General features: G+C 44.6%; 1 protein-coding gene across 2 annotated transcripts in view; it reads right to left on the reverse strand.

The window, feature by feature from the left end:
• The window catches only part of LOC125466744 (segment polarity protein dishevelled homolog DVL-1-like), a 128448-nt gene extending 105007 nt beyond the window's left edge, over window positions 1-23441 (reverse strand). Inside the window, exon 1 of one of the 2 annotated variants that reach the window (XM_048561694.2) lies at window positions 23175-23441. In XM_048561694.2, the coding sequence (XP_048417651.1) occupies window positions 23175-23344 (170 nt within the window). In that variant the 5' untranslated portion in view covers window positions 23345-23441. The remainder of the gene's footprint in view (window positions 1-23174) is intronic. The other variant, XM_048561695.2, reaches the window with a different exon arrangement.
• Between the last annotated feature and the right edge of the window lie 2199 nt (window positions 23442-25640).

Raw genomic sequence — 25640 nt, forward strand, 5'->3', positions numbered from 1 at the left:
ACAGTGTAGAGACAGCTATTAGTACAGAGTCTCCAGAAAGCATAAAGTTTAAACAATAAGACTCTTCCCTCACTCTTGACCTGCAGTGGCCCAATTAGTTGATGTCCAACCTCATGCGTTACACTGACTAACAAAGTTCACTTCAGATCTCGTGGGTGTAGAAGAGATAATGAATTGATTAGGATTCCTGCTTCTGAACACTAATCAGTAATCCCTCCTGCAAAGTGCATCCAGGGCAAATGCTCAGGTTTAGCTGTGGTACCACACCACCTGGTGTCTCACTGCCATTTCTCCAACCCCCATCCACAACTTCCTCCCTCAATCTTACACTCAAGTTCACGAAGTACCTGGCGATAGAGATAGAAGAGGCTGTCCTTCAGAGCAGGGAGAGTTAACTTAGGCAGAGTATCAGCAGACAACACAAAATACTGACTCAAGAGCAACATATTACTAGAGATTATTGTCTGCAATCAGCTTACATCAACATTTACTGACACCAAGAGTCAGATTTTAATTGTGAAGGTGGGAATCAGGACTTGGGTTTGTTTCTGGGTGACAAACGTGCTACAAACACAAAGTGGGTACCTTGCTGTACTTGGGCAGAGGTGAGCTATCAATGGGATCGGGGAGTGGTTGGTGTGGTAGGAAGAGAGACAGAATTATTGTAACATTGGCAGCCAGTTATTCTGAATGAGGCCTTTTGACAATAACTTGAAAAAGGAAAAATGAAAAACGTGAAGACCTTTCACATTTCTGAAGGCAAATGCAGATGAAACAGATGATAGGGTAGGAACATGACAATAAATAAACATTCTTTGGGCTTAACCTGTGAAAGTCTCAAGGCACAACCAACCCTATTCTAACCATCCTCAAACTGGGCTGTGTTATAAAGGCACCAAATCAAAGTTGTAAGAACCAGGGCCTAGCTCCTAAAGTACGTTCACTGGCCTCATCAATGTTGCAGGTATGCCCAGTAACCCATCATCCTCCCACCCTCACAAAAGGTCACCTGAGCCAGAAACCGAGATGGCAGACAGGCTGACAGTACTGGGTTTTTGGTCACCCATTTCCATTCCAACCAATTTAGCCCATAAAATTCTGCACAAAGAGTGTTAAAGTGGAGCACCAATTTGCCAAAGTTCTGGAATATGCTTGCTGCACAGACATTCAGGGGCTGGAGAGCATGTGGCCTGAACAGTGCTAACTGTGCAGCTCTGTGGATATAACATGCCACTATTCACCTCAATTGTGTATGTTAAAAAAGGAGAAACTTGTTAGCATAGATCAATTAATGGGGAGAACAGTCAGAAGTGAGACTTGTGAACAGACAGACAGACACACATAAATCCATTTAAATACACTCAAAGACAGGATGGACTTCCAAATGCAATCTGAAGCACTGAGGAAGCTGGACCCTGCTGAATCCACTCTGGTCATTAGTGCATAAGCAGGAAGCACATGCATCAGCAGGGAATGTTTGCTCAGACAATCACTTACTCACTGACCACATGATTAGCTGGAATAGAATGATTCAGAGTAAGTCTTATCAGATTCTAAATATTAATTCTGTTTCATTCTCCACAGATGATGCCAGACCGAACAGGATTTTCTTCGTTCATTTCATATTTCCAATATCTGCAATAGTTTACTTTTGTTTGAGGGCCAGCTAGAAGTTGTTGAATAGGAATCACTGTACATATTGCAATCTGCTTGAGCTTTTCTGGGCAGTGTTTCCACTCTCTCTTTTAAAGGTACTGATTCTCACTGGGCTTCAGGTCCTTTCCTTAGAGTTCTGATGCTCATTGGGAGAGGGGGAGATCTGAAACCCAAGAGGTTGATGTTTGATGAAATTCAGCTGGCCTCCTTTACTTGCCCACGTGGCCATCCCTTAGAGTCTGAACAATGGGGACTTGGATGCCCCTGGAGGCATTACTGCCTGGATGCAATAGTCAATCACATATATGCACTCTTTCTAAAAATCATTTATCAAGAGCGGTAACCCCAAATAATTTCTTCTCCTCTCTAACAGGGGTTAAGCAGAGCCCTTATTTTACGTTTCCAGCTAATCAGCATAGCTGACAGACTCCATTGCAAATGAATCTGAAACCACGCAGTGAACACACTGTTTAAAGGTGAAAGCCACTAAGAGTGAGACAGCCGCACCTCTTTTCACCCTTTGTCTGTACGGAGGGCAAAGCTCAACAGAAATCCTCATTTCAGTTACTGGGTAACCCGAATGCTTACAAATCACATCCTTTAACTGGAGGCCACTGGGCTTTAGAAAACTGCATGATGTTTAGAGAATAGTTGAAGATGGTTGTGATCAAACTGGCTATTCTATATACATTCCCCATATCCCTCTTGTTGAATTAGCTCATCTCCAAGCCATTGCACCCTCAGTCCATCCTTCAACACAGTACCTAAATGAAGCTGTTTATGAGCTAATAAGCGACTGACAGGATACATAGATTGGTTAAATTTACTGCTGCTTTGCAGGTGCCTCATCTCCACACTTCATCCTCCTCTTGTTAGGCTGCTGGTAGCACACACTACTGCCAAAATCAGGCATACCGAATATTTAAAGGATATATCAATGCAAACACACCAGGGCACAATTACTCATTCCCATAACAGATTTTAAGAGATTGTATTATGACGAGTATTTGTAGTGAGTTCTTTTCATAGCTTAATTAATCTCCAAGTCAAACAACTCTCTGTAAATGGCTAGCACATTCAAGAGACACACAACTTACTTTCATCAGATCTGTTTAGTTCCATCTCTCCAGCGCTCCTGGACAGAGATATCCTGGGACAAGCTACCGAGCTCAGTCAGGTCCCACTGCTCACTAAAGTACCACATCATCTATGCATTAATGCAAGCACTAAATGTTAAGAGAGGTGACAGCAGTTGCCTTCAAGATCAAGGCAGTGTTTGATGGTGTACAGCACCAAGTAACTCTAGGAAAGCTGAAAACAACAAAGGTAGAATGACAGACCTCCAGCGGTCACAGTAAAAATGCATCAAAAGAAAGCTAAACTCAACACCATTGCTGCAAGAACAGATCCAAAGATTGGGTATCCCACAGCAGATTATTCATTCCCTCAAGATTCAAGGCCTATTTGCATTCAGCATTCTATTATGGTGTGTCTCAAGATCAGAGTGCCTTAAAAGACATGTTCACGATATCATCACTGTACCACAGCATGTAACCCAAGTCTTTATAAAGATCATATACTCCATCTTAACTTGAGTCGCTCCAAGCATCATATGCTACTGGAAGCATGCGGTTTAATGCTGTTCTGTCACAATATAACAGTTTGATGTTATCTCAGAGATTTATGTGCTTGTGAACGTGCTGTTTGCATGTAATGGCTAGCTGTAATTAATGACTGTTGGGACTCCTCAATACATTGTCCACACCTAGTTTATGTTACAAGGGATAACGTTAAAGTGTTGGTCAAATGAAATATCTTGCAGGAAGCAAAACTCACTTCAGACTCAAGAGTGCTGTATGATGGAACACTCATCACTTGAGACCTAGCCTGGTGACAAAACGCCTGAACAAAAACAAGCCAGCTCAGCAAGCAATTCAACAACCTCACAGGACACAGGATTTCACGAGAGATAATGTGAACCGCAGATGCTGGAGAATCCGAGATAACAAAGTGTGGAGCTGGATGAACACAGCAGGCCAAGCAGCATCTCAGGAGCACAAAAGCTGATGTTTCGGGCCTAGACCCTTCATCAGAGAAGGGGATAGGGAGAGGGCTCTTAAAATAAATAGGGAGAGAGGGGGAGGCAGACCGAAGATGGATAGAGGAGAAGATAGGTGGAGAGGAGAGTATAGGTGGGGAGGTGATAGGTTGTCAGGGGAGGACGGACAGGTCAAGGAGGCGGGATGAGGTTGGTAGGTGGGAAATGGAGGTGCAGCTTGAGGTGGGAGAAGGGGATAGGTGAGAGGAGGAACAGGTTAGGGAGGCGGGGATGGGCTGAACTGGTTTGGGGATGCAGTGGGGGGAGGGGACGAGCTGGGTTGGTTTTGGGATGTAGTGGGGAAGGGAGAGATTTTGAAGTTAGTGAAGTCCACATTGATACCATTGGGCTGCAGGGTTCCCAAGCGGAATACGAGTTGCTGTTCCTGCAACCTTCGGGTGGCATCATTGTGGTACTGCCGGAGGCTCATGATGGACATATTGTCTAAGGAATGGGAGGGGGAGTTAAAATGGTTCGCGACTGGGAGGTGCAGTTGTTTATTGTGAACCGAGCGGAGGTGTTCTGCACAGTGGTCCCCAAGCCCCCGCTTGGTTCCCCCAATATAGAGGAAGCCACAACGGGTTGCAGGGGAAGGTGCTGGGTGTGGTGGGGTTGGTCTGGCCCTGGGCCATCTCCAACACATTCCTCACCTTCCTGGACCTCTTTGTCTCCATCTCAGGCAACCAGCTAGAAAGTGATGTTGATTTCAAGCCCACCGACTCCCACAGCTACCTAGAATACACCTCCTCCCACCCACCCTCCTGCAAAAATTCCATCCCCATTCCCAAATCCTTCGCCTCCGCCGCATCTGCTCCCAGGATGAGGCATTCCACTCCCGCACATCCCAGATGGCCGCGTTCTTCAAGGACCGCAACGTTCCCCCCCCCACAGTGGTCGAGAACGCCCTTGACCGTGTATCCTGCATTTCCCGCAACACATCCCTCACACCCCGCCCCCGCAATAACCGCCCCAAGAGAATCCCCCTCGTATTCACATACCATCCCACCAACCACCAGATACAACACATCATCCGCCGACACTTCTGCCATCTAAAGTCCAACACAACCATCCAAGACATTTTTTCATCCCCACCCTTGTCTGCCTTCCCGTGAGACCACTCTCTTCATGACTCCCTTGTCCGCTCCACACTCCTCTCCAACCCCACCACACCGGCACCTTCCCCTGCAACCGCAGGAAGCGCTACACTTGCCCCCATACCTCCTCCCTCACCCCCATCCCAGGCCCCAAGATGACTTTCCATATTAAGCAGATGTTCACCTGCACATCTGCCAATGTAGTATACTGTATCCACTGTACCCGGTGTGGCTTCCTCTACATTGGGGAATCCAAGTGGAGGCTAGGGGACCGCTTTGAAGAACACCTCTGCTCGGTTCGCAATAAACAATTGCGCCTCCCAGTCGCGAACCTTTTTACTCCCCCCTCCCATTCCTTAGACGACATGTCCATCATGGGCCTCCTGCAGTGCCACAATGATGCCTCCCAAAAGTTGCAGGAACAGCAACTCCTATTCCACTTGGGAACTCCATAGCCCAACGGTATCAATGTGGACTTCACAAGCTTCAAAATCTCTCCCTCCCCCCACTGCATCACAAAACCAGCCCAGCTCATTCCCTCCCTAACCCGTTCCTTCCGTCACCCATCCCCTCCTCCCACCTCAAGCCGGACCTCCATTTCCCACCTACCAACCTCATCCCACCTCCTTGACCTTCCGTCCTCCCTTGACTGACCTATCCCCTCCACTTCCCCACCTATACTCTCCTCTCCACCTATCTTCTCCCCTATCCATCTTCGGTCCGCCTCCCCCTCTCTCCCTATTTATTTCAGAACCCTCTCTGATGAATGGTCTAGGCCTGAAACGTCAGCTTTTGTGCTCCTGAGATGCTGCTTGGCCTGCTGTGTTCATCCAGCTTCACACTTTATACAGGATTTCCCTATATTGTAAACCAATCTCTGTCCCCTCCCACCAGCACAGTGGATGCACTGCTGTTACTCACCAAGGTTACTTTAACAGTACATCCCAGGACTGCAAGCTTAACACTGAGATAAATAAAAGCAATATGTAATAGATCTCGACCAACTCACTATGGCTTGAGATCATATTGTCCATTATTCCTTCCTCTTCATGGGCCAATCTCTTAGTATTCTTTTGTAACCTACATAATTAGAACTTAGAACACTACAGTGCAGTATAGGCCCTTCGGCCCTCGATGTTGTGCCGAATTGTGAAATCAACTGAAGCCCATCTAACCTACACTATTCCATTATCATCCACGCGTTGATCCAATGACCATTTAAATGCCCTTAAACTTGGCGAGTCTACTACTGTTGCAGGCAGGGCATTCTACGCCCTTACTACTCTGAGTAAAGAACCTACCTCTGACATCTGTCCTATTTCTATCACCCTTCAATTTAAAGCTCTGTCCCCTCGTGCTAGCCATCTCCATCCGAAGAAAAAAGGGTCTCACTCTCCAGCCTATCTAATCCTCTGATCATCTTGTATGTCTCCATTAGGCCACCTCTTAACCTTCTTCTCTCTAACGAAAACAGCCTCAAGTCCCTCAGCCTTAATTATACAAAGAGATCTCCCACCACCATATTCTTCGTGGAACTAGAAATGGGCAGTAAATCCAGGACATGTTGGCACCATTTAGAAATAATATTTATTCACTCAATCACATTATGGTTTACGGGATATTGCTGTTTCCAAAATGATAGTTCCATTTTCCTTCATAACAGCAACTGCACTTCAGAGTAATCCACCATGTGAGAGATGTTTTGGGAGGTGTCAGCACACTTGGCGTCCTGAACTACAGACCTCAACACTTCACTTTGACATGCAAATGCAAAATAATCCCTGCTATCAATGAGCAACCGGTTATTTCCCAATTTACTGAATTTACTGGTCATGGGTTAACATGCAGGCAAACGGGGGTCAAAGAGAACATATCAAAGCACAGAGATTCTCCTGGCTAATCTTTTCTGACTATGGTACACTAACCAATGAAACTCATGCAAACATGATTTGTTTTTCTAGTTAGAGCACAATTACTTAATGTACTACGTAGAAGGAAATGGAAATTGTACAGGGAGCAACTTTAAATTCAGCAGACAGTTGCTACACACAGCAGGGAGTATTCCTCGCTCAATGAGACTGTATATTTCCAAGAAAGTCTCAGCACAGCAAATATAAAACTGCACCACAACTCCACTAATTAGCACTTGCCTGGCAATCTCAGGGAATGGCAAGATCAAGTTAGTGCTGTGTGTGAGGATGTTTTCCCAGTACTAGACATAATATGTTGTGCATCTGATTTATGCTACATTAGGAAGAAATGGTTTCATCACCAGTTGCTAAGTTATTACTACCCCTCCAACATCCGATACCAATAAGCACAATGAGAGAGCTAGTGTCAAGGTGAGGACAGGAAGAGGGCTTTATTAAATTCTTTGCGTTAGCAGCTTCAAAAACTTCTGATATTCACTCTTCACATTATTTTGAAAAGGTACAGGGTGCATAGCCTCTACATGAAGATAGTGGTGATGTAACTGAATTGGTCACAGTCACAATTTATTATTCTGGAATAAAAGAGTAAAATTCTGGAAGAACTGAGCATGTCTGGCAGCATTTATGCAGAATGAAACAGAGTTAACATGACAGTCCAACTTGGCTCTCCTTTAGCACTAGAACTTCAATGCTGAAGAATCATCCCTGGTTCACAACATTAACTCTGCTTCTCTCTCCACAGATGTTGCTAAACCTGCTATGTTTCTCCAGCATTTCCTCTTTTCATTTCAGATTTCCAGCAGTCCCATCTTTTGCTTTTATGGAACAGGAGACCAAATCTCATCTCAGCAGCCAGTGGATTTTAAATTTAATTAATTAAATCAGGAACATAAAACAAGTCTGTATGATAACGGTCTTCAATGGTCAGAATCCATCTGGTTCACTAATGTCCTTTAGGGAAGGAACTCTGCCATGCCTACGCAGTCTGACCCACATGTGATTCCAAACCCACAGTATTACGGTCAACTCTTAACTGCTACTTGAAATGGTCTCTTAAACCACTGAGTTTAGGGCAATTTGGGATGGGCAACAAATTCTGACATCTACATTCCATGTAAAAACAAATAAAAATTTGCTAGCCACTAACACTGGAGATGCGAGTGTTAGAGGTGAGATTTCTTCGGAACTGTGCCGATGAGTCTGCTTCTGCTGAAATGCTGCAAATGAACTTCTGTTGGTAGAAAGGTCTGCCTGGACAAGTTGGACCCAAGGGTCTGTGTCCATGCTGTATGACTCAACAAATGGAGCAGCTTATCGCTTATCAATCTCTTTGCTTCTTTAAACTTCCAGACTGCAAATTTAAATTGCACGAAGGAAGGGCACCTGTCTGTAAGTCAACAGGGGTCTCTTTAACTATGCAGATCTAGCTCAGCTTACATTAATGCAGGCCATTTTGTTACGACAACTGGATCTCTGTCAGATCAGCAAGTTTGTGTTTTCCAAAGTTTGTCTTTGAAAGAATAGTCTAAGACGTACTCAAATTGAGTTCTGTGTCACAATTTAATTTTTTTGAATTATATATATATATACACACACAAAACTGTCACTGACAAGACAATGTTTATTGACAATTTGTAGTTATTCTTCAGCATGTGGTGGTGGGCATTTTGATGAAGTGGCTACAATCAAAATGTGAATGTGCCTTTCCTCTTTCCATATACTGATGGAGTTGCCTTATTTCTGGAACATTCTAACTTTATTGCAGGTCTGTGTCTCTTAAGTGTATGCAGTTGTGTTTTTTGGGAATCTGGGTTTAATCCCTCTTCTGAAGGCTTCCTGACCCGTTGTGCAAAGTCGGGCAGTGGCAGACATGTTGAGACAGAGGTTGTCTCAACTGCAGGTTGACCCAGAAAGAGTTTTAGGGGGAAGCAAGAAATTGGATTGAGCAACAATCAGATGACCTTAGCCAAATTAAATGACAGAGTGTGCTGGAGGGGGAAAAACTACCAACTCCTGCTTTTATTTTGTGCATTTGTACATAGGTGGATATTTTCAAGCGGAATGGCAGACATTCTTCCTGGCGCTCAATAACCTAGATGAGCTAATTAGCAGCAAATTTTAAATTCTTAGCTTCAATCTTCATTTGTCTTGGTCCTCCCTGTTACCTCCTGCAGACCTACAGCCTCCAATATCTCTGCCTTCCTCCAATTCTGGCATCTTCTACCTCCCCAATTTAATCAAAGTTCTGCCATCAGATGTCTCGGACCCAAATTCTAGAATTCCCTCCATTAACCTCTCCACCTCTCTTCTTTCATTCCTCAAATTACACTTATTTGGAGTGTTGTGGTATGGTGACTATATTGCTGGATTCTAATTCGAAGGCCTCAGGTGATTATCTGGTCGCATAAATGCAAATAGGGCTATGGTAAGTAGGGAATTTAAATTCTATTAGTTAAGTAAAATCGGAAATAAAAAAATTGAAACTGCGAGACTGTCAGAGTAAGGCTTCTGGTTCACTGACCTCTTTCAGAGAAAGAAATCTGCTGTCTTTACCTATGCTGGCCTATGTGACTTCCAGACCCACATCAATGTCGTTGACTTGTTAGTTGAATCTTAAATACCCTCTGAAGAGGTGAGTAAATCATTCAGTTGCATTTAGGAAATGCAATTAGAAATGGGGAAAATATACTGGCCTTTCCATGAATAAGAACAACTTTGGTCACCTCTCCTGACAGGTCCGTGTGGTATGGTGTCAAATTTTGTTTGATAATTGCTCCTGTGAGGCATTCTGGAGCATTTAACACCATAAAAAGGTTATACGAATGCAAGTTGCTGTTATTTTCTCTAGCAGTTATAGTCCCTTGAGAATAAAAGAGAAAGAAGGGAAGAAGTTGACTCAATTTTTTTATTGTAAGATAATATTTCAGCCATCTGGACTGTGGTTGTGGCTCCTTTCACTGCAAGCTTTACAAGCTGTTTCTGAGTACCACAGATTTGAATCAGTAAGAACGATTGCTGAAAATGTGGTTTGAAAAACATCATGAGTACTTCTAAAATCTGAGCCTGTACATTATATAGACGAACATTAGCGATAGACAATTGCAAGTTGAGAGCAGAAGGCAAACAGAACTATTCCGAGAGGGATGCAAAAGTGTAGAGGTGTTCAAAGCAGAAAATTGCCATCTTACATGAAAATACCGGGCTTGAATCCCGTAAAGACTCCCTCTGAGCTTTTTTTTTAAACAAAAGGGTATCTATTTATAAACCTGAATCCGGCTAGGCCATGAAACCCAATCTGATTGAACAGCCTGACACCACCAACCAAACACAAAGAATTGGCAAATAAATAAAATGCATCCAGATAACTGCAGCCACAACACAGTGCATTCTACACCCTCAAATCCCACCCAAGACTATAATGTCACAAATAAACCAACTATCAGGTTAAGATTAGGGAGAAACGGGACATCAAGTTAAAATAGCAAAACAAAGATGAAAATCAACAAAATGCTGTCTCCCCAATCTCCAGTCAGGGCAGTCACTACCAGCACTCTATTTTCGCATGCAATATCATCTATAATTGAGACTGTGTGTTTAGTATTCCAATCTCTGTCTATGATCTTTCTTCAGGAAGCTTTTCTCTATCGTTATGGTTACAAATGATGTTTTTCTTTGTGCACTTACATCATTTAATTGCATACATTAATTTAAAATAGAATCCAGTGCTCTTACATTTTCTGAAATATCACTTCCCTACTACAAACCCCAGCTGCTGCCTTAATTACTCCATTTTCAGTTTGATCCGAATGTATTTGTGTACCAATGTAATGATTCCCAGGCCACTTCATCTCCTTACACAAGTACCAACCCTTCCCAGAGTGCTCCGTCAATTAGATTTTCATTCACAGGAAGCTTGTTCTTAAATTTTAACTGGCGGAAATGAATCTGAAACAATTAGAACACAGCTTCATTATAAAACTATTCATGCCCTCTTCACCTTCACTTACTGCCTACTTTCTCTCCTCCATTGTTCTGAACAACAAAAGCACATGCAGCAACTGACCATGTTATGAGAGCACTATGCTGCCTTCACTAACATTTTTTTTAAATGCTGTGCTCTCTGGCCTGTCCTCTATATTTTACAGGCACTTCAGTTACTCAAATCCTTAGAGCTCTACCCCCTTGGTGCTTCCAAAATCCCCACCCCAGTGCATACTGTAGCCAATTTCAAACCACGTGGCAGACAGTACTTCCAAACTTGCCCAACTGACCAAAAGAGCAAGTTAATTTGACAACCTGTTACTATACCTGACCTCCATCCCAACCAGTTACTAAAGCATGGCCCCCACCAGTGACAAACACCTATGAAACGCTTGCACTGTGTTCTAAAACTTCTTAATTCGCTCTATGATTGGGTGCCCAGTATTTTACCATCCCATTCATTGATGCTTGAGTTTTCTTCCTCTTCAACGTGCATCCTCTAGCCCACAAAAAGTAGGTCACTGAATGTTATTTCCATCTGAACTAAACAAAGACACTACAGAGGGAACTGTATGGGACCTATAAAAGTAATGTATTATACAATGCACACAGGGAGGATTAGCTGAACCGGCAGGTTCAGCCATCTCCCAGAGATTGCCAAGTACTGAACTGGACACTAACATCAACATTCAATAAAAAGTGAATGCAAACACAGAGCTTTTCTACAATAAAGAAAATATCCTTAACCACTGTGTGACCACCAATGCATTACAATGATAAGGCATGTCAAAACACTGAACTATGTTAGTCCCAATAAATGGCCATGATACATCTGTGAAAACATAATAACACCAATGTAATATGTAATATCTACAAATTATTTTTACAGTAAAATCATAATAAGTCAAAATACAGCAGGTCTACCCACAAATTTAAGTGACAGTTCAACATAGCCAAGGAAATCCTTATGCAACCCAATTTACGTATATATACACACACTGACAAATATGCCTAAAAAACCTGTTAGAATTCTTTGAGGCCACAACAAGAAAGTTAGGCAAAGAAGAGCCAATGGATGTAATCCATTTGGATATCCAGACGGCCATGGACAAGGTGCCACACAAGAGACTGCTAAATAAGGTAAGAGCCCACGGTGTTAAGGGAAAGGTTATGGATAGAGAATTGGTTGATTGGCAGAAGGTAGGGATAAAGGGTACTTTTTCAGGATGGCAGCCAGTGATTAGCGAAGCTCTGCAGTGTTAAGTTTTGGGATCACAACTATCCACATTATATATTAACGATCTGGACAAAGGAGTATTGATGCCAAAGGTTCCATGAAACAAAAACAGGAGGGGGGGGCAGGTGGTGTTGAGGAGGCAGGGAGTTTGCAGAAAGACTTGGACAGGCTAGGAGAAAGGGCAAAGAAGTGGCAAATTGAATACAATGTGACAAAATGTGATGTTACACACTTTAGTTGGAAGAATAGAGGCGTAGATTATTTTCCTAAATAAGGAAAGGCCTTAGAAACCTGAAATGCAAAGAGAGTCCTAGTTCAGGATTTTCTTAAGGTTGACACACAGGTTCATTTGGCAGTAGGAAGGCAAATGCATTCATTTCAAGACAGCTAAAATACAAGAGCATAAATATAATGCTGAGACGAGATTAGACTCTGGTTGGACATTTAGAATATGGTGAGCAGCTTTCAGCCCATACCTAAGGAAGGAAGTCCTCATCTTGGAGGTGGTTCAGAGGAGATTTACAAGAATGATCCCAAGGATGAAGGGCTTGTCATATGAGCAGTAGTTGAGGACTCTGGTTCTGTACTCAATGGAGTTTAGAAGCATTGTCGGGGGTGGGGTCATCCCATTGAAACATGCAGAATCCTGAGCGGCCTGGATAGATTGGGCATGAGAAGGTGTTTCCTCTAGTATTAGAGACAAAGACCTGAGGGCACAACCTCAGAATGAAAGCACGATCCGTTAGAACCAAGATGAGGAGGAATTACTTCAGCCAGAGGATAGTGAATATGTGGAACTCATTGCCACAGAAGGTTGTGGAGGCGAAAATTATTGAGTGCACTTTTAAGACACAGATAGATGGGTTCATGATTAGTAAGATTAGTTGAAAAAACATCATCACAACTGAACGGCAGAGCAGGCTGGCCGGATGGTCTAATTCTACTCCTATATCTTACCTAATTTATTAGAAAAATGAAAACACAGACACAGTAAGTAGTAGAAAATATCTTTATAGTTTTGAATTTGCTCACACCTGAATGACATTATACATTACAAATTGTTGAAAACAAGTTAGGGATAAGTTCTGTAAAACTATTTTTTTTGCTTTGCATGCTGCCTGCAGATGAGCCGGCATGTTTTTTATGTTTACGTACCACAGAGTGAAATCCTAGAGCATCTCTACTGCCTTTGCATCTGAATCCACAATTGCCTCAAATTTCAGCTCAATTGTGCACAGTATGGTGTCATCCATCTCAGCAGGTTTTCACAGTTGTCTTCACTGAAATTTCCATGCTGGCCTCCTGCAGCAAAAAAAGACCTTGTCAAGTTGGTTGGCCTCACCTTGCTCCTTTTTAGTTTGGCACCACGCGCAGTTGAACTCAGTGCGGCAAAAGGAGTCAATTGAAGATTCCACCACGATCATCCATATCTTCTTCATAGTAAGCAGCAGTTGCTTTGTACTTCTGCTTCTTATCGATAACATCACTAACTTGAGCAATTTGGTAAAATACATTACTACACTCTGTTAAAAATATCTCTTGATCCATACTCATTCAGGATGTTGTCATAAGACCATATTACAACCAATTGCTGCTGTAACTACCACACCCTTACTGCTCATCGTGCAGAAGGTTTGCAGGTTCTCCCTGTGACTGCATGGGTTTCCTCCGGGTGCTCTGGTTTCCTCCCACAGTCCAAAGATGTGCAGGCTGGGTGGTCTGGCCATGCTAAATTTCCCGTAGAGTTTAGGGATATGCAGGTTAGATGAGTTAAAGGGGAATGGGTCTGGGTGAGATACTCTGAGGGTTGGTTTGTACTAATTGGGCTGAAGGGCCTGTTTCCACACTGTAGGGATTCTGTGATTAAATTAAATGGTACTGCGCCTTGTCTTGATTCATCCATCATTGCAGGTGAACTCCACATGGCCCAATGTTTTTGGCAAGGCGACTCCCCTTTCCTGTAGGATCAGATAGAGATGGGCATGCTCGTCACTCAAGCCGCCTTGAAAGACTTTAAGAAAGCTTCTTCGGAGTTGGGATGGGTAGCTTTTCCCCTTTTCTTCCTTGCTAGACAGAATATCTGCTGTCAAACTGCTCCAAGATACTTGTCTTATGCTTCAGAATAGTTGACAAATGGTTGAATAGTTGATGGTAGAATCTCCCACTCCTTAGCGATGTTGACTTTCACTTCACACCCTGATTTCTTGCTTGCTGTATAAACTTTGGTCTCCCATCAATATCACTTAACTTTCTCATAGATTTAGCTATATTTGCAGGGATTGAGCTTCCTTTAACAGAGAAATCTTGATGTCAAATGGTGATTTGTCCAGGATTTCATGTTCTAGCATGGAGCAACTTCGCTCTAATTTGTTAGTATAATCATTTGACAAGTAACACTAATTTTGGTTAAACCCGAGTTACCAGATGAAATGTTCATGTATCATGGCCATTCTTCAATTTGATTTCCCATCCTATCAGTAAGAATAGCAGATAACTGTATTACAAAGTTTGGGGTTATCTGACCTTCACTCATTGCGTTTTCATCATAATTTTCAGAAAATCATTAAACCTACCTCAACGTTCTCAATAAGTCACATGTGAATGGCAGTGAAGTCGGAAAGGAGAGTTGTGGCCACGATGTAGAGCCGTGCCCATCTTCCAACAGAGTCTTTTATAACTTGGATATACCTACTGCATCAGCTGAAAGTAAGTTTTACCAATAATTGCATGCGACTGCACACATCTCCAATGCCCACCATTGAGAATATTTTCTAATCAAGATATTCAGGGATGTATCTCAGGTGTGATGCATTCAGACTTTTTCAACAACCCAACGTAGCTATATCTGTCTTAGTACAGTGGATGCCAGGTCAGGTAACCACCTTCTGTGTCTGGTATTCTGACTGGTCATCTAAAAGACAGCTCAAGTGAAAATGTTTGAGCTTCACGGCATGATGCTGACACACGGTTCAAGTCTCACGTGCACTGAGTAAAGTGGACCGGACTGTTGCGCTTATAAGCTTTCAGCATGGATATGATATTGCTCCTCTTCATTTCCAGGGTGATGTTCAAAATCCAGAGGCCACACTTACTTTGGCAATTCTTGCATGCGTCTCAAGTCACAAACGGACAAATTGAGATAATGTACTGCCGGACCAAAGTGAACTTACCCACAACTGGTTCTGGTCATTGACAGAAACCCTGGTTAGTAGAACAGACTTTTCTGAAGCAGGCTGGTACATTTCTTCAATTTTCTTCACACCGATCATAAAGGTCGAAATTGTTGCGTGCAGTGCAGAACAAGTCCATGATACACTACATGCCTAGCTCCGAACTGACTGCTAATACATGGTTAGCAGCAAATAATGAAGTAGTTCTTTGAAAGCCTTAGTCTTCATCTGGTGTTGTCTCGGCATGATCACATGCCCATCCATGCAATATCCAACTTCAATGCCAGGATCATCACCAGACAGAATGGCAGAATAGAACTTGAAGATGATGGTTGGCTCTAACATGTAGCTCTGTTTAACCCCATTATTTGCTGGGAATGAGTCAGAAGGCTCATCAACCTCCAAGACATGTGTCAGCATACTTTCAAAGAACTGTTGAACCTTTTCAATAACTTTCTGTGGGACAACATTTCAACACTAATTTGCAAAGGTTGTCAAGGCTGACTGTGTGTAAAAGGTCCATATTCTGTTTTTGAATTTCACCTGGAGCTACATAATTGTGAGCATTGCTAAGTGATTTCTTTACCTTTTCTGAAACTGCACTGACTCTCCAGCAGTAGATCCTGAATGATATGTTGCACTAAATGGCTCAGTGCAATTCTGGCAAAGATTTTGCAAAAACGGAGTGAGCACAAGTCAAATACACAGTGTTAATGACAGAACAACAATGTGTAGGCCAAAGTCTCACTCACAAGACAATGCAGTAACGTAGGGTGTTTGGCAGCAGCACAACGTGGATTTGGTGGTAGCGGCTGGGCTGAATCCCAGCAGAATAACAACACATTATTCAAAAGGTGGTTTTTAGGCATGCCTCCCGTCTTATGCTGGACATTAACAATATACAAAGTGTTACTAAGATAATGCATAGATCACAGAAGAATAGATGCTATGTTCACCAGTGGCATGATCTTGCCACAGTAGCCAGCCTGTTAAAGGCTCACATAAAGAATGGCAACCAGCTGGCATTGCACAGGTATTTCATCAAACTGCAATGGGATTGAGACAGGTTTATGCTATTAATGCTATTTTAGGTGCCATACTCACCTGACACAAATTAGGCCACTCTACCTTTTCTAGCTCCCCGTCCATGGTTAGGGTCAATGCCACAGTTACTAATTTTGCAGTCTGTTACATACTGTGCAGCTGATACCAGAGCTTGTGATTCATTATTTATCAATAGTTTGCAGCAGGATTGAGAGAAGCATCGAAAATTTGAAAAGATATAATTACACAGTTAGTTGAAAGCATAAAGGTTGGAGAGCAAATTGATGGCAGACAGATGGTGCCTGTTTGTATTGGGACTGCAATGAGGAGTTTTGATTTTGTGCCTATTTATCTAGTGTGCTAGTTTCAAATTGGTAGCATTGTGTAACACATAGAACATAGAAAAGTACAGCACAGTACAGGCCCTTCGGCCCACAATGCTGTGCCGTGGAATAATCCAATCCAAAAATAAAATAACCTAACCTACATTTCCCTCAATTCACTGCTGTCTATGTGCATGTCCAGCAGTCCTTAAATGTCACTAATGACTCCGCTTCCACGACGACCACTGGCAAAGTATTCCATGCGCTCACAACTGTCTGGGTGAAGAACCTCCCTCTGACGTCTCCTCTATACCTTCCACCTAACACCTTAAAACTATGACCCCTCGTGGCAGTCAATCCTGCCCTGGGGAAAAGTCTCTGGCTATCGACTCTGTCCATGTCTCTCATTACCTTGTACACCTCGATCAGGTCACCTCTCTTCCTCCCCCTCCTCTCCAGACAGAAAAGTCTGAGCTCAGTCAACCTCTCCTCGTAAGACAAGCCCTCCAGTCCAGGCAGCATCCTGGTAAACCTCCTTTGCACCCTCTCCAAAGCCTCCACATCTTTCCTATAATAGGGTGACCAGAACTGAACACAATATTCCAAGTATACCAATCATTGACCGATTCAATTTGCTCCAAGTGATATCTAAAAGAAGCCGACAAGTCTAGATACTGTGGTTGGTTGGCTCGCCAACTGGTTTATTGTTTCTCTGCAGACGTTTCCATATCCTGCAGGGTAACATCATCAATGCAGCCCTGGATAAAGTGCTGTTGTGTTTTCCCGCCTGTTATTTGAACTCCAGTGTCCGTTGAGCTGGATCAGCTCACTTCCGGTTTTCCTTTACAGTGGATTGTATATGGGGTCGAGCTCTACATATTTGTTGATGGCTTTCTTCATAGAGTACCAGGCTTCTAGGAATTCCTGTGCTTGTCCCTGCTTTGCTTGTCCCAGGATCTTGGTGTTGTCCCAATCGAGTTGGTGGTTCTCCTTATCTCCTATAGTTTTGGAATCCCCTGCCATGGAGAAAAGTCCTTGGCCATTCACCATATCTGTGCCCCTCATGAGTTTATAAACCTCTGTAAAGGTTGCCCCTTAGCTTCCAGGGAAGTGGCCCTACCCTATTCAGCATCTCCCCACAGCTCAAATCCTCCAAATATGGCAAATCTTTTCTGAACTCTTTCCTACAGGAGGGAGACCAGAACTGAATGCAGTACTCCAAAAGTAGCCTAACCAATGCCCTGTAAAACCATAACCACAATATGACCCCCCAGCTCCTCAACTCAATGCATTGACCAATAAAGGCAAGCACATGAAACACCTTCTTTGCTCTCCTGTCTAGCTGGGACTCCACTTTCAAGGAATGTGAACTTGCACTCCAAGTTCTCTTTGTTCAGCAGCACTCCATTATTTCATTTTCTCCATTTTCTACATGAGCTGCTTCCCAGCTGGTAAAACAGAGACATGAGAAATTAAGTTACAGAATGCTAGGAATTTTTTTTTCAAATTGGACAGAAAATATGAGTGGATTCAGAAAACCTTTACAAGAATGTGGCCAGAATTGGAGGCTTTGAGCTATACGGAGAGGCTGAATAGGCAGAAGCTATATTCCCTGCAGTATCGGAGGTTGAGAAGTGACCTTAAGAGGTTTATAAAATTTGAGGGGTATGGATAGGGTGAATAGCCAAGGTCTTTGCCCCGATGTGAGGAGTCCAAAATTAGAGGGCATAGATTTAAGGTGAGAGGAGAAAAATTTTAAAAGAGGCCTCATGGGCAATTTTTTCACACAAAGGGTGATGTGTGGATCGAATGAGCTGCCAAGGGGAAGCGATAGGGGCTGATACAATAAAAGAGTCTGTTTCCATGCCTTACAACTCTATGACTCTAAGTACTGTCATGAGATTAGGAAAAAAAGTATAATCAAAAAAGGCAGTGCTGAGCATTGGAAGAAGGCTTGAGAAGAATAAATATAATCAGGGCTGCAGCACTGATAATAGAGGCACTAACTAGAATGACAGATCATATGACAGACTTGGAAGGGAAACATGGTTCAGTTAGGGCAAGATTGGCAACTAAATAATCTTGGCTCTACCCATTCAGCTGATGTCTCTAAGAGAAATGACATGCTAATTAGTTACAGCCATGGAAAGGTTTGTTAATGGTGTCATGCATACACAGTCTGTATGGCTGGATCAATTACTGTGTAGAGGGTACACTGTAGACTAGCCAGCAATAGAAAAAAAACTCACGGTGTGGCTGCTAGATAGGTTTGTTGCACTGAAGGTGTAGCAAGATGGGGACTCACCAAACAGAGGCAGACTAGGATATAAGAACTATTGTGGTCATAACATCGATGCTGGGTAACAAAACAGGGATGGTAACTGTAACAGGAGCCTCAGCTAAAGGTTTCAGACTGAATATTAATTAATCCAGTGGAATCTAGCCCAGGTCAATTAAGTGAAATAATATCATAGATTAAACTGCAGAGTGACTAAATGAATTGCACTTCAAAAGAGCTGCAGAGGCTCAATGGGCCAAATGGCCAGCTTCTATCATTTTAGATGTTTTCTAATCAACCTGTTCAGAGATGTTATTACATACCCCTAGGGCAGGTGTGACTTGAACTCATGCCTCCTGGCTCAGAGGTAGGAAAGCACCACAAAAGCCTTCTATCATTGTCTGAAATGGCATTAGTGTGGATTGTTGAACATTAAGCATTAGCAGAGACAGGTGGGTCAAGTGGTCTCTACTGAAAATATTTTGATATACAATAACTCTGTACTACTATTTATGCAAGTGGCTGACCTGAACTCAAATTTGAGTATGTTTACACTAACAATTGGTAATGTCCTGACATTTTGCAGCATTCAAGATATCATGGTTAATTATGTTTGGATGAGCATTATCCATTATTATCTAATTAGAATGAAGGACACAGTGTACACTTGATTTGATTCCACCTTTCATGGTGAGACCTCCAGCAACATTTAAAAAGTGCTGACAGATCCCAAAAAGAATTGGGCTGGGCCTTTCTATGTCCCACTCATTTTTTCATCTTCTCCATTTTCTGCATCAGCTACTTCTCAGTTGGTGAGACAGAGACAGAGACAGAGACAGAGACATTAAGTCACAGGATGCTAGGAAGTAGATATGATAATTTTTTTTGAAATTGGACAGAAAGTATAAGTGGAAAGAAGAAATGGTAAATTTGTTTGCAAAAGTACATAGGCCCCAGTTGGGCCTTGGATAACTTCCAAAGTAAGTTTTAGATCAGTTGTTAGCACTCTCACCTCTGAGTCCAAAGGTTAAAATTCCAGTGTATTGACTCAAAACTACTACTCTGAACAAGGAGGGCTGGGTTTATGATCCTATCTTCTCCGGAGATGTGTCATAATTTTTCTGAACAGGTTGTTTGAAAAAAGATCTGTAGAATCAAGCCACACAATCCAGGCTGCTACTGGCAGTGCTGAGGGAATGCTTTCCTATGGAGAAGCTGTCTTTCAAAACATATGATAAACCAAAGCACTGTCTGTCCTCTCAAACAATTGCAAAATATCATTTAGCATTTTTTTTCAAAGGGGAGCCCTCCCTGTTGTGCTGGTCAATATTTCTTTTATTTTCACTGAAATTGATTAAAATAGAATACTGCAGATGCTGGAAATTGGAAATAAACAGAAAAGCTTGGAAATGCTCAGCAGATCTGGAATCTTTTATGGAAAATGAAACAGAGTGAAGATTTCAGGTCTGTAACCCTTTGGTTCTGATCTTGACACAGATGAGTCTTTCCAGCATTTTCTGTTTTTATTTCATTCAAACAAATTGTCTTAACACACTGCTATTTCTGGAATCTCACCACATGCAAATTGCTACCACATTTCCTATTTTGTTTAATTTTAGTCAATTCATGGGAATGAGGGTATTGTTGGCTAAGTCAGCATGTATTGCCCAGGGAGCGTTAAGAGTCAACCACATTGCTTTGTTCTGGACTACATGCCACTTCAGACACGGGTAAAGATGGCAGTTTCCTTCCCTAAAGGACGTTAGTGAATCAGATGGGCTTTTCCAGATGAATTGACAGTGGTTTTGTGGTCACCATTAGATTCTTAATTCCAGATATTTATTGAATTCAAATTCCACCATCTGCCGCGGCAGGATTCGAACCGAGGTCCTCAGAACATTACCTGGCTCTCTGGTTTAACAGTCCAGTGATAATACCACTAAGGCCATTGCCTCCTCTTAATACTACATTGACTGCAAAGTACTTAATTGATTTTAGAGCTCTTCAGGACCCTGAAGTCAGGATATATGCTTTATAAATGCAGGTCATTAATTTAAACAGAATAATGTCAGAAATGGAAGATTATAATTATGAAGTGAGACGACAGATACTAACATTGTTTCCACTTAATGATTGATGACAGAATGGCAATAGATATTGTCTACATGGTAAGCCACTTCATGGCAGGTTGGTACAAAAGGTAAAGCCTCATGAGATCTGGTGTAAGCTGACTAGAATAATACAAATACAAAAAGAGATAATGGGAACTGCAGATGCTGGAGAATCCAAGATAACAAAGTGTGGGGCTGGATGAACACAGCAGGCCAAGCAGCATCTTAGGAGCACAAAAGCTGTCGTTTCGGGCCTCGACCCTTTTTCTGATTAAGGGTCTAGGCCCGGAACGTCAGCTTTTGTGCTCCTAAGATGCTGCTTGGCCTGCTGTGTTCATCCAGCCCCACACTTTGTTATCTTAGAATAATACAAAACTGGCTTAGGAGATAGAAGTCAGAGAATAGCAGTGGAAGGGTACTTTTTGGAATGGTGGCCAGTAACTAGTGATGTTCTAGAGGATCAGTGCCAGCACCTTAGTTGTTTATAATATATATAAATAATTTGGAGGAAAAATAGTTTGATAAGTAAGCTTGCAGGTGTTATCAAAATTGGTGGAATTGCAGATAATGAGGATTGTCAAGGGATACAGTGAGATGTAGATAGATTGCAGATTTGGGCAGAGAAACAGCAGATGGTAATCTGGACAAATGTGAGGTAATGCATTTTGGAAAATCAATTCAGGTGTGAATTATACAATAAGCAGCAGAACCCATAACAGTGCTAACAGAGGGATCTGGGCATACAGATCTACGGATCCCTGAAGTAGCAACACAGGTAGATAATGTGGGGAAAAAGACAGACAGCAATCTTGCCTTTATCAGCCAAGGCATTGAATACACAAGCTGAGAAGTTTATAATTACAGCTGTACAAAACTTTAGTTAGGCCACAAAAGGAATATCGCATGTAGTTCTGGTCACCACACTACCAAAAAGACAGATGCTTTGGAGAGGGTGCAGAGAGCGTTTACCAAGAATGTTGCCGGATCAGGAGGATTTTAGTTACGCCGAAAGATCGGATAAACTCAAATTGTTTTCACTGGAAAGACGGAGATTGAGAGATGAGCGCCACAAAATTATGAGGGGCATAAATAGGGTGGACAGTCAGAGGAATTTTCCCAGGGTGGAAAGGTCAACTACATGAGGGCACAGGTTCCAGGGGAAAAGTGGGAAGAAACCTTTTCACACAGAGTGGTAAGTGCCTGGAATGCACTGCCATTGGAAGTGGTGGAAGCAGGCATGTTAACAATGAGGGTTCCGGACCTGAAACATCAGCTTTCCCGCTCCTCTGATGCTGCTAGGCCTGCTGTGTTCATCTAGCTGTACACCTTGTCACGTCAGATTCTCCAGCATCGGCAGTTCCTACTATCCATTAACAATGTTTAATGTGTATCTTGATGGATACGTGAATGGGAAGCAAACAGGGATAGAAACCATGTGTAGGCAATAATTCCAGCTAAGGATTGTGAATCGGCATAGGCTTGGTGGGCTGAAGGGCCTGTTCTTGTGCTACATTGTGTTCTTGGAAAGACCATGAGCATATTTAATTGTGACTTTTAAATATAAAGGCTTTGATTAAAATTAAGATGGAAGAAGGTCTCTGATGCTGAAAAACCTAAATTAGTGCTGAGGGGCTATTAACTTAAAAGTATTAGGCTAAGGAAGGAAGTCTAGAGAAATTTCTTTGCGCTGTTGAGAGTGTGGAATGCTTTGACAGAGGAAGTGTTTAAGAGATTAACCATTGCATTTTCTGTAGCAGAACTGAATGGATATTTGAAGGAAGGCACTGAAGGACAAGGGGGGAACACTGAGTTAGAAGTTCTGGGCTGCCTCAGCTAAATATCAGTGCTTAAAGCAGAGGGCCAAACGGCCTCCTCCGTGGTAACATAATTTTAGCAGAGCCAATGTTATGTAAACAAATGCAGCAGCAATATGGTTCATGAGACCCAGACCCAAATCGAATGAATGGGGTTTTAAAATACTTGCAAGTGGCGTTATTTAGAAAAAGGAGGCGGAAGGGAGGACGGGTCCGGGGGGAATGGGGGTGTTAAGTAAGAAACAGATTACGCCCGAAACACACGAGGGGGGCAAATACCAAGCAGCGGGAACCTCCCTCACAACAGCCCAGTGGGTACTCCACCTTCGTGCACTGACACACATCTGCCCCGTTTCACCCAACGGCCGGAGACCCCCCCGGGTCCCACCGGACACCCAACCCGCCTGAGACTGACCATGACCCGACCGGTCACTCACCCGAAGTCCAGGTCCATGGACTTGAAGAAGAATTTGAAGTTGCAGCTCGGCCTGTTGTTGAGAACCTGCTTGAAATGACCGAGAGTGACCCTGTCCGGTGGAACCGGCACCTTCACCAGGTACGGCGTCTCCTCCTCATCCATGTGGTAAATTATCTTCGTCTCCGCCATCGGGGGGGGGGCGGGGGAGGGTCAGAAACCCAGCGGCGAACCCGCTTCCCTCCCACCCGCCTTCCGTCTCCCGTCTCACCGGCTCATGGATGTGGGAAAACCGGGAAATGTCAAAACCCAACAGCGCGGCCTAGTGGACAGGCCCACTCGGCGCCCGCCGACAACCACCGCCCCCGTCTCCGTGAAAACCCTTCCTCCCCGAGAGAACCCCCCTCCCCGAGAAAACCCTCCCTCCCCGAGAGACCCCCTCTCCGTGAAAACCCTCCCTCCCCGAGAGAACCCCCATCCCCGAGAAAACACACCTCCCTGAGAACCCCCCTCCCTGAGAGACACTCCTCCCCGAGACCCCCCGTTCCCGAGGGACCCCCATCCCTGAGAAGACCCCCCTCCCCGAGAGACCCCTGAGAAAACACCACCTCAATGAGAGACCCGCTTCCCCGAGAGATCCCCCCTCGCCGAGGGACCCCCTGAGAAAACCCCCTCCCCGAGAGAAACCCCCTTCCCAAGACCACCCCCCGAGAGAAACCCCCTCCCTGAGATCCCCCTCCCTGAGATCCCCTCTGCCACCCCAAGACAACCCCCTCCCCAATAGCCATTTCCCTGACAGACACCCCCTCCCTCTCCTGAGAGAACCCCCTCACCGACAGCTACTCCCCCTGAGAGAACCCCCTCCCTGCCAGCCTACTCCCCACACCAATAGACACCCTCCCTCCCCAAGAGACCCCTTCCACCCTACAGACGCCCCTCCCTGACAGTGCCTCCCCCTCCCCGAGAGTACACCCTCCCCGAGGACCCCCCTCCCCAATAGCCTCCTTCCCGAGACACCCCCCCTGACAGTACCACCCCCAAGTGACCTCGCTCCTCGAAAGCCCCCTCCCCACAACCAATCATCCCCCCAACTGCCCCCTCCTCCGGGAGACACCCGCCTCTCTGAGAGCCCCCACCCCCTCGAGATCAACCTCTTCCCACCCGAGTTAAACCCCTTCCTGCCAGCCTCCTCCCCCACGAGAGACGCTGCTCCCCACAAGACCACCTCTCCCCAAGAGACCCCCCCAAACCAAGAGCACTTTCACAACAACAGCCCCCTCCCCACGCACCAGCCCCTTCCCTGTAACACCCTCCTCTCAACCCGATAGCCCTCTCCCTGCAACAGCCCCTCCACTCACTGAGACACCCCTCTCCCGGCAACAACCCACCTCCCCGCGACACTCCCTTCCTGAGAGCGACCCTTCCCACAACACCCACCTTCCTGCGAGCCCCCATCTTCTTAAAATACTCCTGCCCAAGCCTCCCGGCCATACCGCCCCACCCCAAGACCCCACAATCCACAACGACCCTACCCCTCAGAGCCCATACCTGGGAGCACCCTCCCTGAGAGCCCCCTCCGTGCAACACTCCCTCTTCCCAAGAGACTCCCCCTCTTCGCAACAACCCCCCCTCCCTAAGAGGCCCCTCTGCGCAACACTCACTTCTCAAGAGCCCGCTTCCAGCAATATCCCCTCCCTGAGAGCCCCCTCCCCAGAACACACCCCACCCTACGAGCCGCCCCTCCCTACAGCACCTCCCTCCCCAAGAGCCCCCTCACTGCAATACCCTCCCACCGAGAGCCCCCTACCCGCAACATCCCCTCCCTGAGACCCTCCCAACCTGATAGTACCCTCCCTGAGAGTACCCTACTCATAACGCCGTCCCAAAGAGCCCCCTCCCGACAACACCCACCTCGAGAGCACCCCTCCCTGAGAGACCCCAACCCCCCGCCATGCCCAAGTTCACCAGCACATGTGTTAATGTGGTATATTGTATCTGCTGTTCCCGTTGTGGCCACCTCTACATTGGGGAACCCAAGCAGAGACTTGGGGAACACTTTGCTGAACATCTACGTTTGGCTTGCACTAAACAACTGCACCTCCTGGTCGCGAACCATTTTAACTCCCGTTCCCATTCCTCAGACGACATGTCCATCATGGGCCTCCTGCATTGCCACAATGATGCCACCCGAAGGTTGCAGGAACAGCATCTCATATTTCGCCTGGGAACCCTGCAGCCCAATGGTATCAATGTAGACTTCACAAGCTTCAAAATCTCCCCTCCCCCCAATGCATCCCAAAACCAGCCCAGCTCATGCCCGCCTCCCTAACCTGTCCTTCCTCCCACCCATCCCTTCCTCCCACCTCAAGCCCCACCCTCATCTCCTATCTACTAACCTCATCCCGACCCCTTGACCTGTCCGTCCACCCCGGACTGACCTATCCTCTCCCTACCTCCCCACCTACACTCACCTTTACTGGCTCCATCC

This window comes from Stegostoma tigrinum, chromosome 28 (genome assembly GCF_030684315.1).
Source record: "Stegostoma tigrinum isolate sSteTig4 chromosome 28, sSteTig4.hap1, whole genome shotgun sequence".
Lineage (NCBI taxonomy): Eukaryota > Metazoa > Chordata > Chondrichthyes > Orectolobiformes > Stegostomatidae > Stegostoma > Stegostoma tigrinum.